Genomic DNA, 23,137 nt, shown 5'->3' with positions numbered 1-23,137 from the left:
ATCTTAAACCTAAATCTAACCATCGTGCCACCATTGCTTAGCTACAGTCTGACAAGTAATAAGTGCTCACTAAATAATTTGTTCATTGAGTGCTTACTATGTGCTAATATTTTAGGGGCTCGGTTACATCATTATGCAAAACATAATTTTCCCTGTCTTTGTGGAATTTATATTCTAGCTACTTTTGTTATCTGGTTATAAGCCTTTAATAGTGCCTTATGTGATGCTTTCTCACCCTTTGTTTTTTGCTTTACTCTTTTCATACACACATACCAAATAATGTCTTAAAGTCATGGGCTTTGTGATGTCTTTCATCTCTGTGTTTGTAGTGACTAGCATAGCACTGGATATATACTAGATGTTCAGTTATACATATGGAATAAATAGATGGATTTCACCACTCCTTGTTCCTCCCCTTTACTTAAACATCATCTAGTGTTTCCTGATAGATGAAGTTGAACATACACTAAATTGGATGGAGCTTGGAAATATGACTGAGATTTTATTTTTTTTAATTTTAAAATTTTATTTATTTTGAGAGAGAGGGAGTGAGCAGATGAGCAGGGGAGGGGCAGAGACAGAGGAAGAGAGAGACAGAATCCTAAGCAGCCTCTGCACTGTCAAGGCAGAGCCTGATGCTGGGCTTGAACTCATGAACTGTGAGATCATGACCTGAGCTGAAATCAAGAGTCACACACTTAACTGACTGAGCCACCAGGTGCCCTATGAGTGTGACTGAGATTTTAAATGGAAGTGTTTGGAAATTTACACATTTGTTGATCAATGACATTTTAAACATTTAAAAATAAGGAACAACATTTAAAAATAAGAAACCACATGTAGTATAATACCAATTTTAAAATTCTTCTCATTGAGCGGTCTTGTATAACAGAAGAGTCTACAAATCCCTGTGCCTTTAATATTGAGTCTATTTAATAAAGATTTCGTGAACCTATGGACTCTGCCTACCAAAATTCATCCTTGAAACTCCTCCCTTTAAAACCTGTGTTTGAGGGGCACCTGGGTGGCTCGGTCGGTTAAGTGTCCGACTTCGGCTCAGGTCACGATCTCATGGTCCGTGAGTTCGAGCCCCGCGTCAGGCTCTGTGCTGACAGCTCAGAGCCTGGAGCCTGCTTCAGATTCTGTGTCTCCCTCTCTCTGACCCTCCCCCATTCATGCTCTGTCTCTCTCTGTCTCAAAAATAAATAAATGTTAAAAAAAAAAAAAAAATTAAAAAAAAACAAAAAAAAAACCCTGTGTTTGATCGTATCAGTTATCTCCTTTGTAAAGTCTTCAATGGTTTTTATTTTATTGTCTAGCTGAAAACTGTCTTTTCCATCCTGATTGGCCACTAGATCCCTTCCCATTCTGTCACTCTGGCTGCACTCAGCTATTAGTCGTCATATCAGCAAGGACTTCCTAGTTCTTACACATGTAATGTCCTTCTCTGTCAGTCTCTGGCTTTCAGAATATACTACTTCTCTTTCAAGATACAGCATCAATGCCAGCTACTCCCTAAAGCCTTCTCTACCCTCCTTTTCTACAAGTTCCTTCTGTTGTCTTTCTTATTCTTCTGTCAGTGCCTGTTTATCCCAGCCCAGTCCTGTCATGAGTCAAACACTCTTCCATTGGATTGATGGACTTCTAAAGGGAAGGATTTTGTTTTATGTAACTGGATTGTTAGCACACAATAAAGATTTTTATTCTGTAGTAAAAACATTGTGTTTTTTGTGGCTGTGGAATTTTTATCCTTGATTAAGAGACATAAACTCTTCGCTTTAAAGTCTCAGATGCCTGAATATTCATATGATAGTTTTAATATATGGACAATTTTGCATATTCTGGGTAGTTTTCACCAGAGAAGGAAGTTTCTACCAAATACTTTGAAGTCTTCTTAAAGGCTGATTCAAGAAGCTATTTTTTTCTCTTTCAAAAATCCCATCCTTCCCTCTTTTAACCTTATTTTTTCCTCTTTTTAGCTATTAAAAATACCTCTTGATGGGGCACCTGGGTGGCTCAGTCGGTTGAGCGTCTGACTTTGGCTCAGGTCATGATCTCGTGGTTTGTGAGTTTGAGCCCTGCGTCTGGCTCTGTGCTGACAGCTCAGAGCCTGAAGCCTTCTTCGGATTCTGTGTCTCCCTCTCTCTCTCCCCCTACCATGCTCATTCTCTGTCTCTCTCTGTGTCAAAAATAAATAAAACATTAAAAAATTTTTTTAAAAAATACCTCTTGGGGGCGCCTGGGTGGCCCAGTCGGTTGAGCGTCTGACTTCGGCTCAGGTCATGATCTCGCAGTGAGTTCGAGCCCCGCGTGGGGCTCTGTGCTGACAGCTGGGAGCCTGGAGCCTGCTTCTGATTCTATGTCTCCCTCTCTCTCTGACCCTCCCCCGTTCATGCTCTGTCTCTCTCTGTCTCAAAAATAAATAAGCATTAAAAAAAAAAAAATTAAAAGAATAAATAAATAAAAAAAATAAAAAATACCTCTTGAGCTTTTACTTCTGTGCTTTTTCTTGCCTCTAATCCATGTCTCCTCTAGGAAACAAACAACAATCTAAAATCTTGAAAATTAAGCTAGCTGGGAAGGAATTCCCCCTCCTGGGTTCCTTAGGTTTCAGGACCACTCAGAAACACGTGAGAAAGGATTCTACATCCTAGACATTTCTAGATAAGGTACAATCCATCTCCCTTGACTTATCTCTTATGTTCACAACTCTGCTTGAAATTAGAAATTCGGTACTGGTCTAGGATGAACTATCTTCCAATAGAGCAAAGATTTCAGTTTGTTTCATTTTTTTTTTCTTTTCTAAATGTATCTCTTGCTACTTCTGTAAAATAACTCTTCCCCTCCGCACCGCTAGTCAATCCAACCTACTTATTTTTTTTCCCAGACTTGCCATAATCCATGTATTCAAGTCCATATGGAGTACTTAGTGTGTGTTATATGTTAGTAGTATGCCTGTATTTGTAATTTTTCATAGCAGTAAAAAGATGGTGAAGATTCTCAAACACTTTTAGAATATGAGGGAAAAATCCTTAATGTTTTCTAATAATTAACATGTATATTAAAATGTAAACAAGTGCTGTCAATAAAAAAAAAAAAAAAAAAAAAAAGATAAAAAGTTTCCTACAGCATTGCCCCTCACTGAGGTGGAGAAAATTTGCAACCAACAATTACTGAGCACTTTCTGGGTACTGTGAGGATGGCTCCCAGTGCGATTTCATTGTTTCCTTTCCTCAATTTAACGCAAAGAAATTAAGGAAAAGGGAGGTTAGGTGACTTGTTCAAGGTATGTAACAGGGTTTGGATATAACCTAGTCTTTGTTTCTAGAGACTAAGCTGATTCTCTTAATTAAAAAAAAAAAAAAAAAAAAAGTCTTATGAATGAAACTTTAAGGACTTCTTTTAAAAAGAAAATGTGACACTTAGCTTAAGATTGTTGTCTTCTTACTAAGTATACCTTTTGCGATGAATGATATTTCATCTCTATTGCTTGTTACATTCTTGACCTTGGACAACTACATATTTGTGCCTCCGTTTCTTCCTTTGTAAAAAGCATTAAAAACATCAATGTAGAGATCAAATCTGATGATATTTATAGCATTTTATATCTGTACAGAATGCTAGTTGCTATACTAACTTTATTTTATGTTCTTTGGTTACTAAGAATTTGACCTAGTTTTTAAATATCCTATAAATTCAAGCAAAATATTAAGAGAGATGAGTGTAGTAGCAGAGGGCACGGGTATGATGAGTCTGCTGTATCCTCAGGCATTTTCTTTTTTGAGCTGCAGCGATTTCAAAGTGGAATGTGTATTTCTGTATCAGAAGCTATAGGGCTGACCTTGAGGGAAGTCAAGATATTTAGTTAAAGTAATATTACGCTATAATCCTGTTTCTGTTGAATTTTTAATAAATGGGACATTTGTACATATCTTATGAAAGTTCGTAGGAATGATTTTTTAAACTTAAACCTTAAATAAATCTAAAGTGTGTTTTTAAGAGATTTGACTCACATTAACAAGAAAATTATTACCACATTTATTTAACCCCCCCTCCCCCAAGTTTGTGTCTTTTTTTAATCAGTAATTTTCCAAATTAATTTTGTTGATTGCTCCTTAATTGTTTGACCATTTTATTGAATGTCGTCACTGTGTGGTTTAATATGGATTAGAATTTTCATACACCAAGAATGATGGCTGAATGATGTTTGTAAGAACCAAAAACAAAACAAACAACAACAACACCCCCCCCCTCCCCCGCCCCACCACACACATTTTCTCACAGGACTTAAAGAATATGAGTTTGCATACTGGTACCTCATCATATCTATAGACCTAGTTTGTTTGTTTCCTTGTTTATTTGTTTGTTTGTTTGTTTTGTACAGGTCAGTATTTTAAGGAGTTTTGAAACATTGCCAATATTTAAATTAGGGAGAGTTCATAGAAAAATCTGTCTCTCTTTTTTTTATTGGTCCCTGAACAATTATTTGGTCTGGCAAATCATGCATGGTAACAATAGGCTGTAGCTACTAAATAGAAGGTTTTGTTTTTCAGTGGGGTTTGTAGTCACTATCTCACCAGAGTTCCTTTCTGCTTTGTTTTCCGTACTCTAAGGCGAACTTCATTTTTTCTCATCAGGATTGAGCTTTCATGTTTCTTATGTGGTGCAACTCCTCATGTATGTGATACCTATCTGGTTTCTGAGGGAGGTTCAGTTTGTGTCCCCTGGGGTAAGGGCGTCAGTAAGATGGGGCTTATGCCATTTTGTTAAAAGCTGATTTGTTTCAAATCACGGATTAAATATAATTTTTATATTTATAAAACCATGGACGTGTGTGCATGCACATGTACGTGTGTGTGTGTGCATGTGTGTGTGTGTATTTGAGTGTGTTAAGTATATATACGATACAGAAGGGCAACTCGACACCAAAAATCCCCATATAAATGATTAAAAAATGGGCAGAGGACCTGAATAGAAATTTTTCTGAAGAAGATATATGGATAGCCAACAGACATATGAAAAAATGCTCAATGTCACTCATCATCAGGGAAATGCAAATCAAAACCATAAGATATCATCTTACACCTGTCAGAATGTCTAGTATCAAAAAGACAGATAACAAATGTTGACAAGGATGTGGAGAAAAAGTAACCCTTGTGTAGTGTTGGTGGGAATGCAAATTGGTGCAGCCACTGTGGAAAACAGTAATGAGGCTCCTCAAAAAATTAAAAATAGAAATACCATACAACTTAATAATTCCACTACTGGATATTTACCCAAAGAAAACAAAAAGACTGATTCAAAGATATGTACCCTATGTTTACTGCAGTATTATTTACACTAGCTAAGGTATGGAAGCAAGCTAATTGTCCATCAGTAGATAAATGAATAAGGAAGAGGTGCTGTGTATACACATACACATTGGAATATTACTTAGTCATGAAAAAGGATGAGATCTTGCCCTTTACAACATGGATAGACCTACAGGGTATTAGCTAAGTGAAATAAGTCAGAAAAAGACAAATACCATATGATTTCATTTATATGTGGAAGCTAAAAAACAAATGCACAAACAAAAAGCAGAAACAGACACATAAATCCAGAGAACAAACTGGTGGTTGCCAGAGGAGAGAGGAGTAGTAGGATGAGAAAAATGGATGGAGGGGAGTGAGAAGTACAGGCTTCCAGTTATGGAATAAAAGTTACAGCATAAGCAATATAGTCAGTGGTATTGCAATAGTGTTTTATGGTGACAGATGATAGCTACATTTATGGTAAGCATAGTATGACATAGACCTGTCTGATTGCTACGTTGTATGCCTGAAACTAATGTAATATTGTGTCAAATTTACTTCAGTTAACAATATAATTTGGGGTCATATATAAAATATTCCACCCACACCTACCACTCCTATAGGCCACTTCAGTCCACTGATCAGATTATGTGGCATACTTCTGTCATTGAGGCAAATGTGGTTACTGTGGTGGTGTTAGGAAGGCTTAAGGCCTCTCCCCAACCCCTGGAGCTGAGGAACAGGCCCTGTAGCTAGATCTATATTTTCTTTATGCAAATAACTGCTTTTCAGAATATCGTTCTATAACTTCTTTCCCTAAACAGTACATTTTTGGCACCTTTGCCTATCAGCCCATTTCTCTCTACCTCATTCTTCTTTATAACTCTTGTGTAATTTTTTGTTTGGAAGTCCCACAATTTATTCAACTAGTCTCCCAATTGTTGATCTGGTAGGGTATTTTCCATGGTTTTGTGTCATAAATAGTGCTATAATTATCATCATTGTACACCATAGATGTCATTGCTTCCTTGTTCTATTTATCCATAGGGTAAATTCATAAAACTGGAATTACTCAGTGATTTTGAAATTTTCATAGGTGATGCCATATAGTTCTCTAATTTATATCCCACCAAACCGTATTTGAGAATGTTTTTCTGCACTGTACTCTGTTCACACAGACTATCATGTTTACTGATTTTTTTTTTTTTTAGGTAGAAAGTACAATTTTTAAGTCAGGATTTGTACTTCTTTAGTTATGTATGAATTTGAACATCTTTTCATATGTTTATTGGGACATTTGTAATTTTTTCTCTGAACTACTGGTATTATTTGTTTTTAATTTAATGTTTATAACCATGATTTCTCTTGAAGTTATTTTGGTTTCAGAGATCCTCTTTTTAAAAATGATTATAGGTTCCAATATTTTATTAGATAAGAGATCCTTTCATTACTGGTTTGAAATACTCTTTCATTAGATGTTTAATTTCTACATATGCCAAAGGCTATTTCAGGGACTTGATTTTGTTCCATATATCTATTTCAAACAATTTCAATTCCCACAATTTTATAAACATAGTTGTACATGCAAGTAAAATTCCTAAAGAATATTATATAGAATTATGTAGATGTTTTAATGATGTAAAGATTATAGAGTTTCAGAAAAAAAATTCATTTGTTTTTATTTAAATGTTGCTCATTTGTTATAAACGATTGGAACAATGCAAGGGAGAAAGTAAAAAGAAACCATATGAAAAAAGTTGTCACTAATATTTGGAGACCATTATTCCTGATATTTTTATATGCTTATGTGTATGTAGGAGAACAGAGAAATATCTTGATAGCTAGAAATAATATAATGAAACATGAGAAAAACATATGTTAAATTTAAGTTAAATTATTTGAAACAAACTGAAGTGAAATGAAAGAAAGGGGTGAAATTTATATACAATGTCTTTATACTCAAAAATGTTATTTTCTGGAGTTCACATCTAAGGCCAACAAAGGGATTAAATTATTTACAGTTGTACCAAAAAAAAAAAAAAAAAAAGAAAAGAAAAGAAAATACCTAAAGGATAAATGTAACCAAGGAGGTGAAAACCTGTACTCTGAAAACTATAAAACATTGATGAAACAAATTGAAGGTGACAGAAAAAAATGGAAAGATATTCTGTGCTGATGGATTGGGAGAACCAGTAGTGTTCAAATGTCTGTACTATCCAAAGCAATCTACAGATGCAATCCCTGATCCCAAGATGTTGTTGGTGAAAACATCAAATGTTGTTGGTGAAACAACATTCCAAGATGTTGTTGGTGAAAATACCAACAACGTTTTTCACAGAACTAGAACAAATAATCCTAAAATTTGTATAAACCACAAATACTCCAAATAGCCAAAGCAGTCCTGAAAAAGGAAAACAAAACTGGAAGTTTCACAATCCCAGATTTCAAGATAAAACTGTAGTAATCAAAACAGTATGGTGCTGACACAAAAATAGACACAGATCAGTGGAACAGTATACAGAGCCCAGAAGTAAAGCCACACTTTTACTGTCAATTAATCTATGACAAGGGAGGCAAGAATATACAGTAGGAAAAAGTCTCCTCAACAAATGGTGTTGGGAAAACTGGGCAGCTACATTCAAAATAATCAGATTGGACCACTTTTCTATAGCATGCACAAAAATAAATTCAAAATGGATTAAAGGCTTAAATGTGAGACCTAAAACCTTAAATTTCTAGAAGAAAGCATAGGCAGTAATTTCTTTGACATTGGCTATGGAAACATTTTTCTAAATATTGTCTTCTCAGGCAAGGGTAACAAAAACCTAATTAAACTATTGGGACTATACCAAAATAGAAGCCTTTTGCACAACAGAGGAAACCATCAACAAAACAATAAGGCAACCTTCCTGAGTTGGAGAAGAGAATTTCAAATGATATATTTGATAAGGGGTTAATAACCAAAATATATGCAGAACTTCTACAATTTAACACTGAAGAAATAAATGCAATTTAAAAACAGGTGGAGGACCTGGATGGACATTTTTCCAAAGATGGCATACAGATAGCCAACAAACACATGAAAAGATGCTCAGCATCACTTTTCAGGGAAATGAAAAACATAACCTCAATAAGATACCTGTCATACCTGTCAGAAAGGCTCATACCTGTTAGAATGGCTAAAAACAAAAGACAAGAAAGAACAGGTGTTGGTGAGGGGTGGAGAAAAAGAAACCTTTATACACTTTTCGTGGGAATGCAGCTGGTGCAGCCACTGCGGAAAACAGTATGGAGTTTTCCCAAAAAAATTAAAAGTAGGGTTACATATGACCCAGTAATTCTACCACTGGCTATTTACCCGAGGGAAATGAAAACACTAATTCAAAAAGATATATGCACCCCTATGTTTATTACAGCATTATTTACAAAAGCCAAGGTCTGGATCCAACCCAAATGTCCTTTGATAGTTGAGTGGATACATAAAAAGTGATATATGTATATCATTTTATGTATGTATATACACACACACACACATTTATTCATATATATGTATATGTATATTACATGACTCAGCCGTACAAAAGAGTGAGATCTTGCCATTTGTAACAACATGGAGAGACCTAGAATGCTAAGTGAAATAAGTGAGTCGGGGAAAGACAAATGCCATATGATTTTATTCCTATGTGGAATTTAAGAAACACATGAATAAAGAAGAAAAGAGACAAATAAAAAGACTCTTAAATATAGAGAAAAACTGGTGGCTGCCAGAGAGGTAGTTGCGGGGAATGGGTAAAGTAAAGGGGTTTAAGAGTACACTTATTGTGATGGACACGGAGTAATGTATAGAATTGTTGAATGATTGTATTACACATTTGAAGCTAGTATAACACTGTGTGTTAATTATACTTGAACAAAAATAAAGAGTGGCCAGTGGGTGGCAGGGTGCTTCAATCGGGTAAGCATCTGACTTTAGCGCAGGTCATGATCTTGGGGTCTGGGTTTGAGGCCCGCATCCGACTCTGTGCTGACAGCTCAGAGCCTGGAGCCTGCTATGGATTCTGTGTCTCCCTCTCTCTCTGCCCTTTCCCTGCTCACACTCTGTCTCTCTCTTTCTTAAAAATAAATAAACATTAAAAATCTTTTTAAAAAGAGATTAAAAATTATAATGAAGACAACCTTAATTTTAGTGATCAATTACTCTTTTAAAATGGGGGTCCGACTACTCCTGTATTTTCTTCCATTTTCTTTTCACTCATTTTGTTTTTGTTTTTTTGTTTTTTTGTTTTTTTTTATAATAAAACTTATTTTATCCCTTGAGATTCTTTTTTTTGTTATCACATTCACACATTTGCACAATCGCCTTGCCATCGTTCTGTATTTACTGACTCGGTTCAGCAACACTGCTGCAATGACAGTTAATTCCTCTGTGTGTGTGTGTTTAATCTTTTAATTGCCTAGTTTTGTTTTTGTTTCCTCCTTCAACCATAGTTCATTAGTGTCATAAATTTAAGATTAGTTTTTAATTTGACACTACTTAAAGAATTCCTTAGGTGTGAGTAGGAACTTGCCTCCTATAATACCCTTAGGTTACTCCCTTTCCTTCCCTGAAATGTGTGGGCTTGGCATTATCTTCTGCTCTTTAATGTAATGTTCCTTTGGAAAAAACAAAATAGAAGGAAACAAAACCCAAAACCTCCCTCTGCTTCCTTTTTTGTAGCTGGTTGTCTGAAGAGTTGTTTGTTTATCCTTTGAATTTCAATAGCTTAAATTGGGAGATGTTGCACTTGTGTGTTTGTGTGCTTTTTTCCCAAATTTTTCTTAAAACACAGTATGCTCTTTTTGATACACAGATTTAATTCTTAAGGAAAAATTTTCCAGCTTTATATTTTTTGCATCCATTTTATTTGGTTTTGTTCTTCAGAGTCCTTATACTAGCTATCCTTCTTTAGATCATTTTTTGTTGATTTTGTGTATCTCTTAGCTTGTCTTTAATTTATTCCATTTCTTTGTCTTCTTCTCTATTTAATTATATAAATTTCCAATTATTTACTCATTGAATAATTTGCATTTTTACCGTGTGTGCATTTTGGTTCTTACCAATTCTGATTATTTTCCAATGATAGATTTTGTTCCTTATTTTGTTTCATTAGGTCTCTACAGTCTCATTTTATTCTCATTCTATTGTTTCATCATATAATCCCCATCTCTCCCTCTCTCTCTCTCTTTTTTTTTTCAGTTCACTTTTAATTAAAATTGAAATACAGTGTGAAATACTTGTAAGAATTTCCAAATCTTTGGAAAGATGCATTTTCTGTTCAGCTCACTTGGAGTGTCCTTTATTAATCAGCTTCTCATGCTGTATATTCCTTGTGTATCCCCTACCTGGATTCATGCCATCCTCCTGGGGTTCTATTGCTCACCCCTCAGGGTCTGGGGAAGTGCAGAGAAGCTTATTAATTGCTCAGTTCGTTGTTCTGGAGACTTCACTTCGGACAGAAAGTACCTACCACATGTTTCACTTCTCCAGTTTTACCTGTTTTGTCCCAGCTTCTCCCTAGGTTTGTTGGTGTTAGTGAAGATAACAGCATGTTTTTGGTATAGCTTTATGGGCTTGGGACCTGGGAGAGAGTCAGGAACCAGCATGTACTCTTCTTGGTCCTGCTTGGGAAGGAATGTTCGGTTTCTTCTTGTGGCCACTAGCTTTTACAGTTTGACCTGATGTAGTATGTTCTTTCCATGCTTAGTTACTATAGGGCAGAGCTCAGCAAACTACAGCCCACAGGCTAAATTTTGCCAATAACTGCTTGACAAATAACATGTTATTGGCACCACCATACCCATTCATTTACATATTGTCTGCGGCAATTTTCATGCTTCAGAGAGATGGTTAAGTGATTGCAAAATGGACCAATTTGCTATCTACCCCTTAACAGGAAAAGGGTGCCAAACCCTACTGGAAGGTCATTTTATTTATCTTGCTGGCTTTTGACTACTTTTATTTTCTTAGGCGTTAGAAGAGAGACGTATAAGGATCTTCCTTCATTATCCTCTTTTGACGTAGAAGTTGCTATAATGTTGATTTTAAAATTTCATGGAATATAGAGTCATATTTTCTCTCTTATACCAAAATACATGAAATTATTTCAAAAATGTGAGATTCGTTCATTTTATTTCAGATAAGAATGATTTTATCCTCTGAGGTAACCGCTACCAATAAGTGAAATTATTCACGTTATTCCTCTTTAATATCTTTTTTTTAAATCTTTTTCTGAATAAGAGTAACACATTTGCTTAATTATTGTAGCTTTCTTGGAAGACAATTTTATTTTCTAACTTCCTTCTTTTGCACTTCTTTAAAGGTATAAGAAGTTTAATGAGACTTTGAACAACATCGGAGAGAACGAAGGTGGTATTGATAAGTTTTCCAGAGGTTATGAATCGTTTGGTGTCCACAGATGTGCTGATGGTGGTTTGTACTGCAAAGAATGGGCCCCAGGAGCAGAAGGAGTTTTTCTCACTGGAGACTTCAGTAAGTGTTTCGAAAGATTTAAAGTCAGTTGTACTATTTTATTTATTTACTTGAAACAGATTTGTTCTAGTTCATATGTTTAACTCTATGAAAGTTAATGATTAAAAGTATCTGACTCTTCAGATAGAACCACAGACTTTGTGGAATCTTCGCTTCCACGTGGTGCTGGTATCTCTGCTGTAATGTAATCCATGTGTTTCTGAAAAACTTTTATGTTCTGGAAAATCATGTACCAGAAGTAACAGAGTTTATGAGAAAAACAGTACTAGGCAGACTGCTCCAAATTTATTCAACTTTGTTAGCAAGCCCTCACAAAATCAATAGCAATCTGGGTAAAAATAGTGGTGTAAGTTAAATCTCCACTAGCATTTGCACCTGGTTAGCTGGCATTGTAGTTCTTGGATCCTCTAGAGCCCAATATTCTTTTTTTGAGACCTCAATAAAAGTAGACATCTAATATAGAGGGCTAACTTCATCACTGAATTCCTTTTGGTTTCTTTTTTTTTATAATACACTCTCAGTTTTTTTTTGTTTTTTTTTTTTAATTAACAAATACCTCTCAACCTTATTATTTGTGCTGTTAATTTCATTAGACAGTTAACCCTATGGAAAGCATAGCTGGGCTAGAAGTCAGGCTTCTGGTTTACAGTCTAGTGGGAGGAGGGACCTATATGTAAATAAGTATAATACAATTTCTTCACTTTTATTCTAGCAGTATAAATAAATCACTGTATTAATGACAAGAAAGAAAGCTCAGTTCTGGAAGTGGAATAACGAAAAATAGGCCTTGGCAAAATGTTCCTAATATAAGGAAGTATCAGAATGATAATCATCCTTTAATTCCGTGTGAGTGCTGGAGTATTTAAAACTTGATTTTACCAGATTCAAAACTCTACACGTTATATATTCTGTTTATATGACATTCTAGAAATGGGAAAGCCGTAGGGACAGAAAACAGAGTTGTCAGGGTTTGGAGGTAGGAGTTGTGAGCTTAGTACAGAGGAGCATAAAGGTACTTCTTGGGGGTGATGAAAATACTTTATGTCCTAATTGTACTGCTTGTTACATGACTGCATACATTTGTCAAAATTTATAGACCTATACTCATAAAAGAGTGAATTTATTGCATGTAAATTATACTTTAAAGAAGCTGACTTTTAAAAACTTTTGGCTTTATATATGTTGTCTAAAGTAGTACTGTTTGATAGAAATATAATGTAAGCCACTTATGTAATTCAGAACTTTTAGGAGCTATATTACAAAAGTAAGAGAAGGACAACTGAATGAATTCTAATAATGATAAATTTTATTTAGCCCCATATATCAAAATATTTTAATATAATCAATATAAAGTTCGTTAACGAGGTATTTTTGTTCTTCTGTATTCTTTTAGCTCTGATATTTCTTCATTGGGAATATTTGATCTATATTTGGACTTAATAAAATTTTCTTTACTTTTTTTAAAAAAATTATATTTTGAGAGGGAGGGAGGGAGAGAGAGAGAGAGAGAGAGGGAGGGAGGGAGGGAGGGAGGGAGGAGAGGGGCTGAGACAGAGAGGGGAACCAAAGATCTGAAGCAGGCTCTGCACTGACAGCAGTGAGCCCAATGCGGAGCTCAAACCCACTAATCTTTACCTGAATCAAAATTGGACGCTTGACTGACTGAGCCCTGCGGGTGCCCCTTTAATAAAATTTTCAATTTAAGAATACATACCCAGGTTTTTTCAAACATAATTAAAAGTTCTAGTAACTGAGTTGAGTAATAGCTTTAAAATTTTAATTTAATAAAGTAGTTAAAATTAAATAATATTTAAAGTTCAGCTTTCCATTTGCACCAACCTTGTTTCAAGTGCTCAATAGCCACATGTGTCTACTAGCTGGCTCCTCTATCATAAAACACAGGTTTAAGAACTTGTAGTTCCCCAAATTATATAATATAAGCTGCCTGTTTCTTGAGAGTTATTGAGAACTTCATGGAAAGTTTTGAGAAAGACCCTGTGATCTGCTGACTCAGTTTAGTTTTGTTCGCCTAACGATAATCGTGCAATATATTTTGGAGATAAGAGACCTCTCTCAGTTAAATTATTGTTAAAATAGTCCTTAATTTTTTTTTTCTTATATACAGACATGGTTTTACCCTATAAAAATGCCTTGACTAGTAGTTTTTTGTTAAAAGACCATTTAGATATTAACTTATTGTTAAGACCCTTTTTGGCATTCTATTCCATTACTTCTTTCTACAGCCATTTATAAGATTGAGAAGTATTGATTGAGAATGTTAAAATTAAATTTTTACACAGAGATACCAAAACTACTATAAGAACCTCAGTGAAAATTTGGCACTTGCATCAGGTACCCCCTCCCACATATTCATGATTAAACCCACTAATTAGGTTTTGGAAATACAAAAACATGGGAAAGGAACTATATGAAAACTAGATTTTGGGAACTATCATAAAGACTGATTTATTGGAAATTGTTCCTTACCAATATAGTCAGACCATATGTGCATTTGGAGAATTGTATTTTAAGTTTATTTAGAATTTAATGCTTATATATTAAAAGTTGAATAATTAAGAAAACATTTTGTAAACAGAAAACTAAAAATTACCTACTTCCTGTTTTAATGTAAAAATGTCCTGTTAAGTTTTTTTGTTTTTTTTTTTTTCCAATTCAAGTTGATTTTTGAAAACCCTAACCTTTGTGAAGGTGTATCGCATAATTTAAAATTTCTCCATATCCTTGGGATAGCATTTGGTGAATTATTTTTATCAAACAATATTTATTTATTTAGTGTTCAAGAAGAGTGCAAAGAACATCAGATTTAATCAATGAGCATTTATTTTTACTGGAGAGATGGGAAAGCTGATATAAGTGAAATTGTGATTGAAAATAGGAATAGAATCAAAGATAACACCATTGATACGCATTGTTCTTAGGATCATAGTGCCAAAACCCCAAATAATTCAACTTATTTTCAATTGTCAAGATTGATTTTCTTCATTTTATGTAATATATTACTTAGTTTTTTTGGAAACTTATTTTTATTGCTCTTTTCTTATGATAATATATGTTAATATTTATGTTTTTGAAACTTAAAAAAAAAGAAAATAGGAATAGACAGTATGCTGGGAAAATTTATTTATTTATTTATTTATTTATTTATTTTTTTTTTTTTATTAAAATTTTTTTAACCTTTATTGATTTTTGAGACAGAGAGAGCATGAACGGGGGAGGTTCAGAGAGAGAGGGAGACACAGAATCTGAAACAGGCTCCAGGCTCTGAGCTGTCAGCACAGAGCCCGATGTGGGGCTCGAACTCACGGAGTGTGAGATCATGACCTGAGCCGAAGTCGGACGCTCAACTGACTGAGCCACCCAGGCGCCCCAGTATGCTGGGAAAATTTAAATGACTGATCTATTTTCTTATCTACTTGAAAGAATAGCTTTTCTGCCCAAAGTTATAGTCTCAGGGTCTTTGTATACATATTTCAACGTTTTCTCACTAAGGAGCTTTGACTTTTTAAAGAAAGTTGGAAAATTCAGAGTAGAACCAAAATTGGGGGTTAATAATGCACTTAAAGAATATTTCTTTGAGAAAAAAAATGTACCTGCGAGTAGTGAGCATTAATTTGATATGACTGTGTAGAGCACAGAATATTGATGATAATGACAACATAGCTGAAAATATACCCTTAAATAACTGAACTAACTATACCTTTTTTTAACATGAAGAATTCAATGTATTTTTTTTTTCCTATTTACATTTTCTTTCTTTCGGAGAGTTGAGCAAGAAGAAAGTCATTTTTCTTTGAGCTTTTTCTCAGGATCAAAAATAGGTTAGATAATTTTACTGTTATATCTTCTAATATATAAATTTGTACTAAACCAAAAGGAAAAGAAAATGTATATTAATTAGCTAAATAGTTACAGTATCTTTTTTTTATTAAAAAATGCATATGAAGATTAAAATGTTCTTGGTAGTTTGCTGATCATATTAAAATGTTTTGAAAAAATTTAAAAACACTTAAAAAACATTTAACCGTATTCATGACTGTACTTCTATTTATCAGGTGATGGGTTAAAAAGCAATAAACTCAAAAGGTCCTATAGAATTAATCTCTAACCATAATAACACTGATCATTTTTTAGAATTCTGTTCCTTACTTTGTCATGTAATGTAACACAGCTTAACTTTCTGTATATGTACTTGAAATATCACCTTAAAAAAATCCAATTGCTTCTTTACCTATTGTCAGAGATTTAAAAAGTAACAAATTTTGTTTCTATTTTTATCACCAAAGTGTAAATGTAATTTAAAACATTGCTTTTCTGTACCTACCTCTTCTCTCAGCCCCCAAAGATAACATAATAAAAAGATCATCAGACACCAGCAACAAAAACCTTATTTCTACTAATGGTTAAATTGACCTGAAAAGGAAAATTTTAATTTAGTTTTTGTCTGAATGACTAGACATTTTTGATATTTTTTCAGAAGAATTTAAAATTAATGTCTAGACTTAAATTCTGTATTATGAAAAGTTATATCTGTAATCAAAATACTATGATGAATTTTTCTCCTCTTCTGATCATTTTAGAAATGTACCACATTATACGTTCCTTTTCTGGTCTTGCTTAAAAAATTGCTGGTAAATAATTTGTTTTTCTGGTGTATTTTTTTGCCAACTGATTTGACGATATTTTAGGTACAACTACTTAGAATAGTCAAATACAGATGATCTTTAAGAAAGAAATTGCCCAGAATTGGTATGGAGGAAAAAAAAAGAGTTTGAAATTATAATTGAGTTCTGGAAACATGGTTCTTCCTTTGGCTCAGTGGGGATAAAGTGATATTTGTCTTACCTGCTTAAACTGGGTTGCAGTAGATACTAACTAGATTGTAATGTGAAAACATTTTATACCTTATTCAGTGCAATAGAAATGTTAATTGATGAGACTGAAAAAAACCTCTCCCATTTGTAATGGTCTTTTTTTTCTTATTAAACAAATTACTACTAATTTCAAATGGTAGTTGACTCTTGCAAGAGTCAGATGACTTAGTCTCTGTTTTGCCCAAACCAAGGCGGATTTAGCTTTTGCTATCCACATTTTTAAAACTTGGAAAGCAACTTCACTTTAAATATATTACACGTATTTTTCTTTATTTGAGAGAAAATGAAACAATCATTTCTCTTCCTTTCAGTCATTTTTTACAAACTAGCTTTTTAAGCAGCTGCAGCAGCAGCCCAGGACAGTGGATGTATAATGACATTCATCAAGATTGGAGTCTTACCACCCAAAAAAGTATTTCTGGGCAAGCCAGAAACTACTTTAAAGGTTCGAGATGAATTTCTAAAACTTTGAATCATCTTCAATACAGCACAGATTCATTCTTTAGAAAATTAAATGTGATTTAAAATATACTTGGAGTTTTGGAACCAAACCAGGTTTATTGCAGCTTGCTACATAATTGAAGAAAACTAGGTGCTTTCCAGTCACTAGATGATAATAAGTAGAGAAAAAGGTAGTAAACTACATATGTCAATATAAAATAATTGGGTTCTATTTGCTATAACTGAAAACATTTCATTTAAAATTACTAAGTCTGGGAGCTAGGCACTTTTCAAATAACCTAAATGTCTATCACTGATAGACTAAAAAAAAAAAAACAAACAAAAAAAAACCAACCCTGATTTTCATGCCTGTAGAAAAAAGGAACCACAGATATTTTTACAGAGTAGGGAGGATATTAAGGAGAATTTTTCCTGTTTCCTGGACAAAATTTATCTATAATTTTGTTTTCAGTTATATAATTCCCCAGAAGTTTACGTCATCACAAAAAGCCTTTATATTTCTTAATTCCACATGCTCTGAAACAGTGTTTGCTACTCAAAGTGTGTGAGCCAGTGTGGTTCCATGCACTGTAATTCTTTTTCAGTGATATATTGCCAGAAATTGGGATTGTAAGCACTTAGAAATTTTAGTAGCAGTTTGACTGAGTAATTTTTTTTTTTTTTTTTTTCTGGTGAATCTGATAATGGTCATACAAAAATTGGGCCATAAATTTTGAAAGTCTTCTTTTGATTTTCTAATAATACATTGTATTACATTTTACATAAGATTTGGTCTGTAATAGATTTGAAAAAAAAATTTTAAGTAACTGATTCATAATCACTGATTCACATAATCACAGTTGGGGAAACACTCATCTGAAAATTCATGATTATTTATTGGTTTAGAAGCCTTTTATGGTTAGAAGGTATAGTTCTGATGTCAACCTCCTTTGTATTCTTTTCCTTCAAATAAGTGTTAGCTTTCACTGTAGTGTGGCATGTTACAAAAAAAAAAAAAAAAAACAAAAAAACTCTTAATGCTTTGCAACAACAAAGGCTATAATTATCAGTTGTGGCTCAGTCCCAAGGGTCAAATTCTTCCCAGGATCAAGGGTGATGGGGCAGCCCCTGTGTGGAACATGCTGAACTCCTGACAGAGAGAAAGTACAATGGAGGAAACCTGTTATGGCTTTCAAAGCTTCAGTTTAGAAGTGACAAATGTGATTTGCACTTCCATTTCATTAACTAAATAATTTGGCCCAGCCTTATGTCAATAGGGCATGGAAGCAGAATCCTCTTTTATTGATGGAAGCTCATGAAAATTTGGGAATAATAGTATGAATGACCCCATGGCAAACAAACAAACAAACACATAAAGTGTAAATTTTACAGAATTTTACAGATTCTTTGATATTCTAGTTATCATAAAGGCTCTCTTTTTTTTTTGGGGGGGGGGGTTGGAGCAGAGTAGAGTTGGCTTGTCTACATTGACTGTTGAGAAGGTTTTTTTCTGGAATCTCTACTGACCTCTGGATTCAAGTGGAACTTCAAGGGGTTCTCTGTGAGTGCATTTTTGTTATGTGGCTTCTCCTAAGTTTGGCTTATTAGAGATTTGTGATGTTTTTAAAAAGAAAATTTCTGGTCTGAGGACTCTTGATATTGTTTATTTTGGCAAAAGGGTGGCAACTATGAGGTAGAGGTGGAAGGCTTTAGGACTATTAGCCAATTCAGCACCATGGTGAGACATGGCCTCTTTGACATATCTAAACTTAAAATAACTAATCAGCCAAGGCTTTTTGTAGGAAGTTGTCAAGAATTTCTCTAGCTTTCCAACCTGATGTTGATACTCTCACCCCTTTTATCTGTTTTCATGGATAGATTGTTCCGTTTACATGGAGTAGAGGTTTACTTAGCTGATGTCCACTTACCAAACACACTGAATTTACTTCTGCTTGACAGGCTCACTGTAAATGATAATGACAACTTTCCCCAGGATAGTGAGCATGCATGGATAGTAAACTGTAGTCTATACATGTATGCAGTTCTGCTGCCAGTTACCTTGAGTGCTTGTTAGCGAGCCAGTTTCCCACCCCATTCAAATCCTGTGAATGCCAATTCTTCTCATTATAATTCTGCAATATAACATTATATAAAGTGATGAACTGTAAGTGTGACAGCAAAGAAAATTATTAAGTATTGGGAAAATCTCAGCAAGGACAAGTTGGAAAAAAATGATTTTGAGTTAAGTATGCGCAAGTGAACTGTGAGAAAATGATATAAATCTAACAATTTCATATGCAGATTACTCTGTGTGTACCTTTTAGCTTTCTTTCCATTATGATCCAAAGGGAATTGGAAATATAAATGTTGCATTGTAGGTGTAGGTTCATTTAAGAAAGATACTACAGAATCCTAATCAGAGGACCTAAGAAGATATGCCTTTAATCTTACATCAGAATATGGGTGAATATTTATATTTCTATTTTAAGTTAAAACAAAAATTTTACTGTTTGTGTGTATGTGTGTGTATACATATGCATATACATATTTTATTCTCTGATTTAACCAATATTTTCAAAATATGTACCAACTTTTGCCCCAGTTGTGCTGGATCAGAGAGCTTTGCTATAATGTCTAATGTGATTATTTTTATAGGGAAGCATCCTTACCTCCTGGGATTTTAGGAAAATACTGTTAGAGACCTTAATGCTAGAAGGTAGATGTTGAACTCTGTGACATAAATGATAATTTTCTAGCCTCGTTTTGCTTTTTCATAAATATCCTGTTAAAAATTTATGCTGTTTGGGTTATACAATACTTTTTGTTAGGTTTCAGTTTTGGTATTTCCCTTACAGTTAATGTTTGTAAGATTACTTGGTTTATGATTGTTCTTCAGTGTTTGTCTTTTGAAATTTTTATAATTTTATCCATTAATGTGACTTTATTAAACTCACCACTTACATAAAAGGAAGGGACATAATTAATATTATTCTTTTATCAAGTTAGATATTTCCTTAAAGAAGTGTTGTTTTGTTTTTTAAACAGTCACATGTGGCCCCAAGTGCGACCGATGATAACATCTATCAACATCTCTGCCTCTTGATCACAACTAAACTATTCATTTTATATTCAAATTGTATTATAGATCTTAAAAAAAATTAACAAGGAAAACTTTGCTTGGCAGTCCTTCATGTGAAACTGAAAATATTAATTTTAATTAAAAAAAATAATGTTTATTTTTGAGAGAGAGAGAGAGAGAGAGAGAGAGAGAGAGAGAGAGAGAGAGAGACCAAACACTAGCGGGGGAAGGTTAGAGAGAGAGGGAGACACAGAATCCGAAGCAGGCTCCAGGCTCCAAGCTGTCAGCATAGAGCCCTATGTGGGGCTCGAATTCATGAACCATGAGATCATGACCTGAGCCAAAGTCAGCAGCTTAACCAACTGAGTCACCCAGGCGCCCTTACTAATTTTAATTTTGACTGACAGAGACCCACCTTTCATCATGCGTTCCTGAAAAAGTCACTTAGCCATCTTAGTTGCTTATAAATCAGTGGGAGAAGCACCTCAGATGCATTATGAAATTAGGAACCTGAAAATACCACATTTTCTCAGCAAATGTCAATGCCCTTGGATAGTAATACAGTTGTGCAATGCCACTGCCCAACAACGAAGGAGACTAAATGACTTTTGGCTGAAATTTTGTAGGCTTATTACATACTCCCACTTCTTAGTTATTTTCTTTCTTTTTTTAACATTTTAAAAGTTGAGCTATAATTCACATATCATAAAATTTACCATTTCAAAGTAAACACCTCAGTGGTTTTGGTGTACCTTTTAGGTTGTGCAACTATTATCACTGTCTGATTCCAGAACATTTCTATCCTACTAAACAGAAACATCTAACTGTTAGCAGTTAGTCCCAAATGCTTTTACGCCTGTGTTCTCTGGCAACTACCTAATCTCTTTCCTGCCTCTGTGGATTTGCCTGTGTCAGACATTTCCTATAAATTGAATCATGCAACATGTAGCCTTTTCTTTCCACCTTCTTTTACTTAGCATAATGATTTCAAGGATCATTAATTTTGTAGCACGTAACAGTCCTTTATTCCTTTTTGTGGCTGGATAATATTCTACCGTATAGATGCACCATGTTTTATTTATCCATTCCTTACTGGCAGAACATTGGGTGGTTTCTACTTTTTAGCTATTGTGAATATGCTTTTATGAACATTTGAGTACAAGATTATATATGAATATGTGCTTTCAATTCTCTTGAGTTGCCTTGGTTATTGATGTTCTTACCAAATTCAGATATTTTACTGTGCCTTGATTATTTGCCCGAAGATTCTTTCCCCCACCCTGCTCTGCACCACATTTCCCCAGCTCCCTTGGCCTCTGCTTCTCTTGAGTTGGCTTGATGGGAGATACTAATGGATAGCTTGAGGGTGGGAGGAGGGAGAAGCCAAGGAATGCCCCCCCCCCCCCCCCACCAATCCCTTGCCTACCCTTCTATCTATCTAAAGTGAGGCTGGATGTTTCTCATGCAGCAGGTATGCCTTGTAGCTCTTGTTGATTTTCTGTCCTGAGCTCAGCTCCTGCCAGGCAGGGTTGCCTTATTGCCACCTTTTGTTGGATGGCCCTGGCTTCTGAGTTCCAGTAATCCTGCCTCTCCCTTAGGGGTGTTACCAGATTCCTGTTATTGCTAATCTCCATTTGAATTCTTAGTTCTTTGACCTCCTGTGTAACCAGTTCCCTGTATTAAGGTTCTTTGTTGGAAATCGGTAGCTTGGTTTCCACTCTGGCCTCTCATTGCTAGAATAATGTTTCTCTTCCATTAGGCCTGCTGAATTACACAAATATACAGTACGCTTTTCACATTGTATATTAGATATTTTAAAGCACCCCATGGTTCAGTACAATGGCTTTGTTTCTGTTCAAGTATTTTCAATAATTTTTTTTGAAAGTTAAGTTTACCGGGGCGCCTGAGTAGCCCTGACTTTGGCTCAGGTCATGATCTCACAATTCATGAGTTTAAGACCTGCATTGTGCTCTTTGCTGTCAGCATGGAGCCCACTTAGGATCCTCTGTTTCCTTCCCTTTCTGCCCCTCCTCTGTTCATGTTCCTTGTCTCTCTCTCAAAAATAAACATTTTCTTTAAAAAGTTAGGTTTACCAACTTTGTGAATTTTTAAGTCTTTTTTGTGATAAAGAGATATGTATTACAGAATTTCAGTTATTTTATTCAAAGTTCTAAAAAGCTCAGCAATGAGATATATTATTATATTCTTTCTCTGTATTGTAGCAAAATCATTATGCTTTATTTTATTTTTTTCACATTTTTAAATATTTATTTATTTTTGAGAGACAGAGAGCACAAGCAGGGGAGGGGCAGAGAAAGAAGGAGATAGAATCTGAAGCAGGCTGCAGACTCCACCCTTTCAGCACAGAGCCCAATGTGGAGCTCGGACTCATGAACCCTGAGATCATGCCCTGAGCTGAAGTCAGACACTTAACCAACTGAGCCACCCAGTCACCCCAGTTTTGCTTTATTTTAAACAGGATTTTGATGTTTCCTCTACTAGAGATCAATTTCATCTTCATCATGCTTTGTTAAGTCTCAAACAAGTTTTCTGAGTAAGTGGTCCATATATCACTTGAAGCAGAGTAACCTGGATGTTGGTAAAATGAAGATTTCATGGTAAATAACAGATCTTCTGGGTCACAGTCTTAGGGTAGAGTTTAATGTTGATGATGCATTGCCCTCCTTTTTTGAGGATTTGTATTATTTATATGCTAGTGGCTGTTGTAATATCTTATATTCTTCCTTTTCATCTCTTCCCTTCTATCTTCATGGGGAAGTCACAGATATATTCTCTTTTCCTAGCACATAGTAGGCAATGTGCACCCTAAAAGCAGTGACCTATATATTCTTTATTTAGGAAAATTTTCTAGAAGGAGGGATAAACACATGTCACCTAGGAA

The 23,137-nt window shown here is 34.6% G+C and overlaps 1 protein-coding gene across 2 annotated transcripts in view; it reads left to right on the top strand.

Annotated features, from left to right (window-relative positions):
- GBE1 (1,4-alpha-glucan branching enzyme 1) overlaps positions 1–23,137 on the top strand; it is a 281,289-nt gene that overhangs the window by 42,538 nt on the left and 215,614 nt on the right. For both annotated transcript variants that reach the window (XM_053903223.1, XM_053903222.1), the window contains exon 2: positions 11,654–11,823. In XM_053903223.1, the coding sequence (XP_053759198.1) occupies positions 11,654–11,823 (170 nt within the window). The remainder of the gene's footprint in view (positions 1–11,653; positions 11,824–23,137) is intronic.

This window comes from Panthera pardus, unplaced genomic scaffold (genome assembly GCF_024362965.1).
Source record: "Panthera pardus isolate Hobbes unplaced genomic scaffold, ASM2436296v1 HiC_scaffold_16, whole genome shotgun sequence".
NCBI classification, from domain to species: Eukaryota; Metazoa; Chordata; class Mammalia; order Carnivora; family Felidae; genus Panthera; species Panthera pardus.
This window is presented reverse-complemented; position numbering and strand designations above follow the sequence as displayed.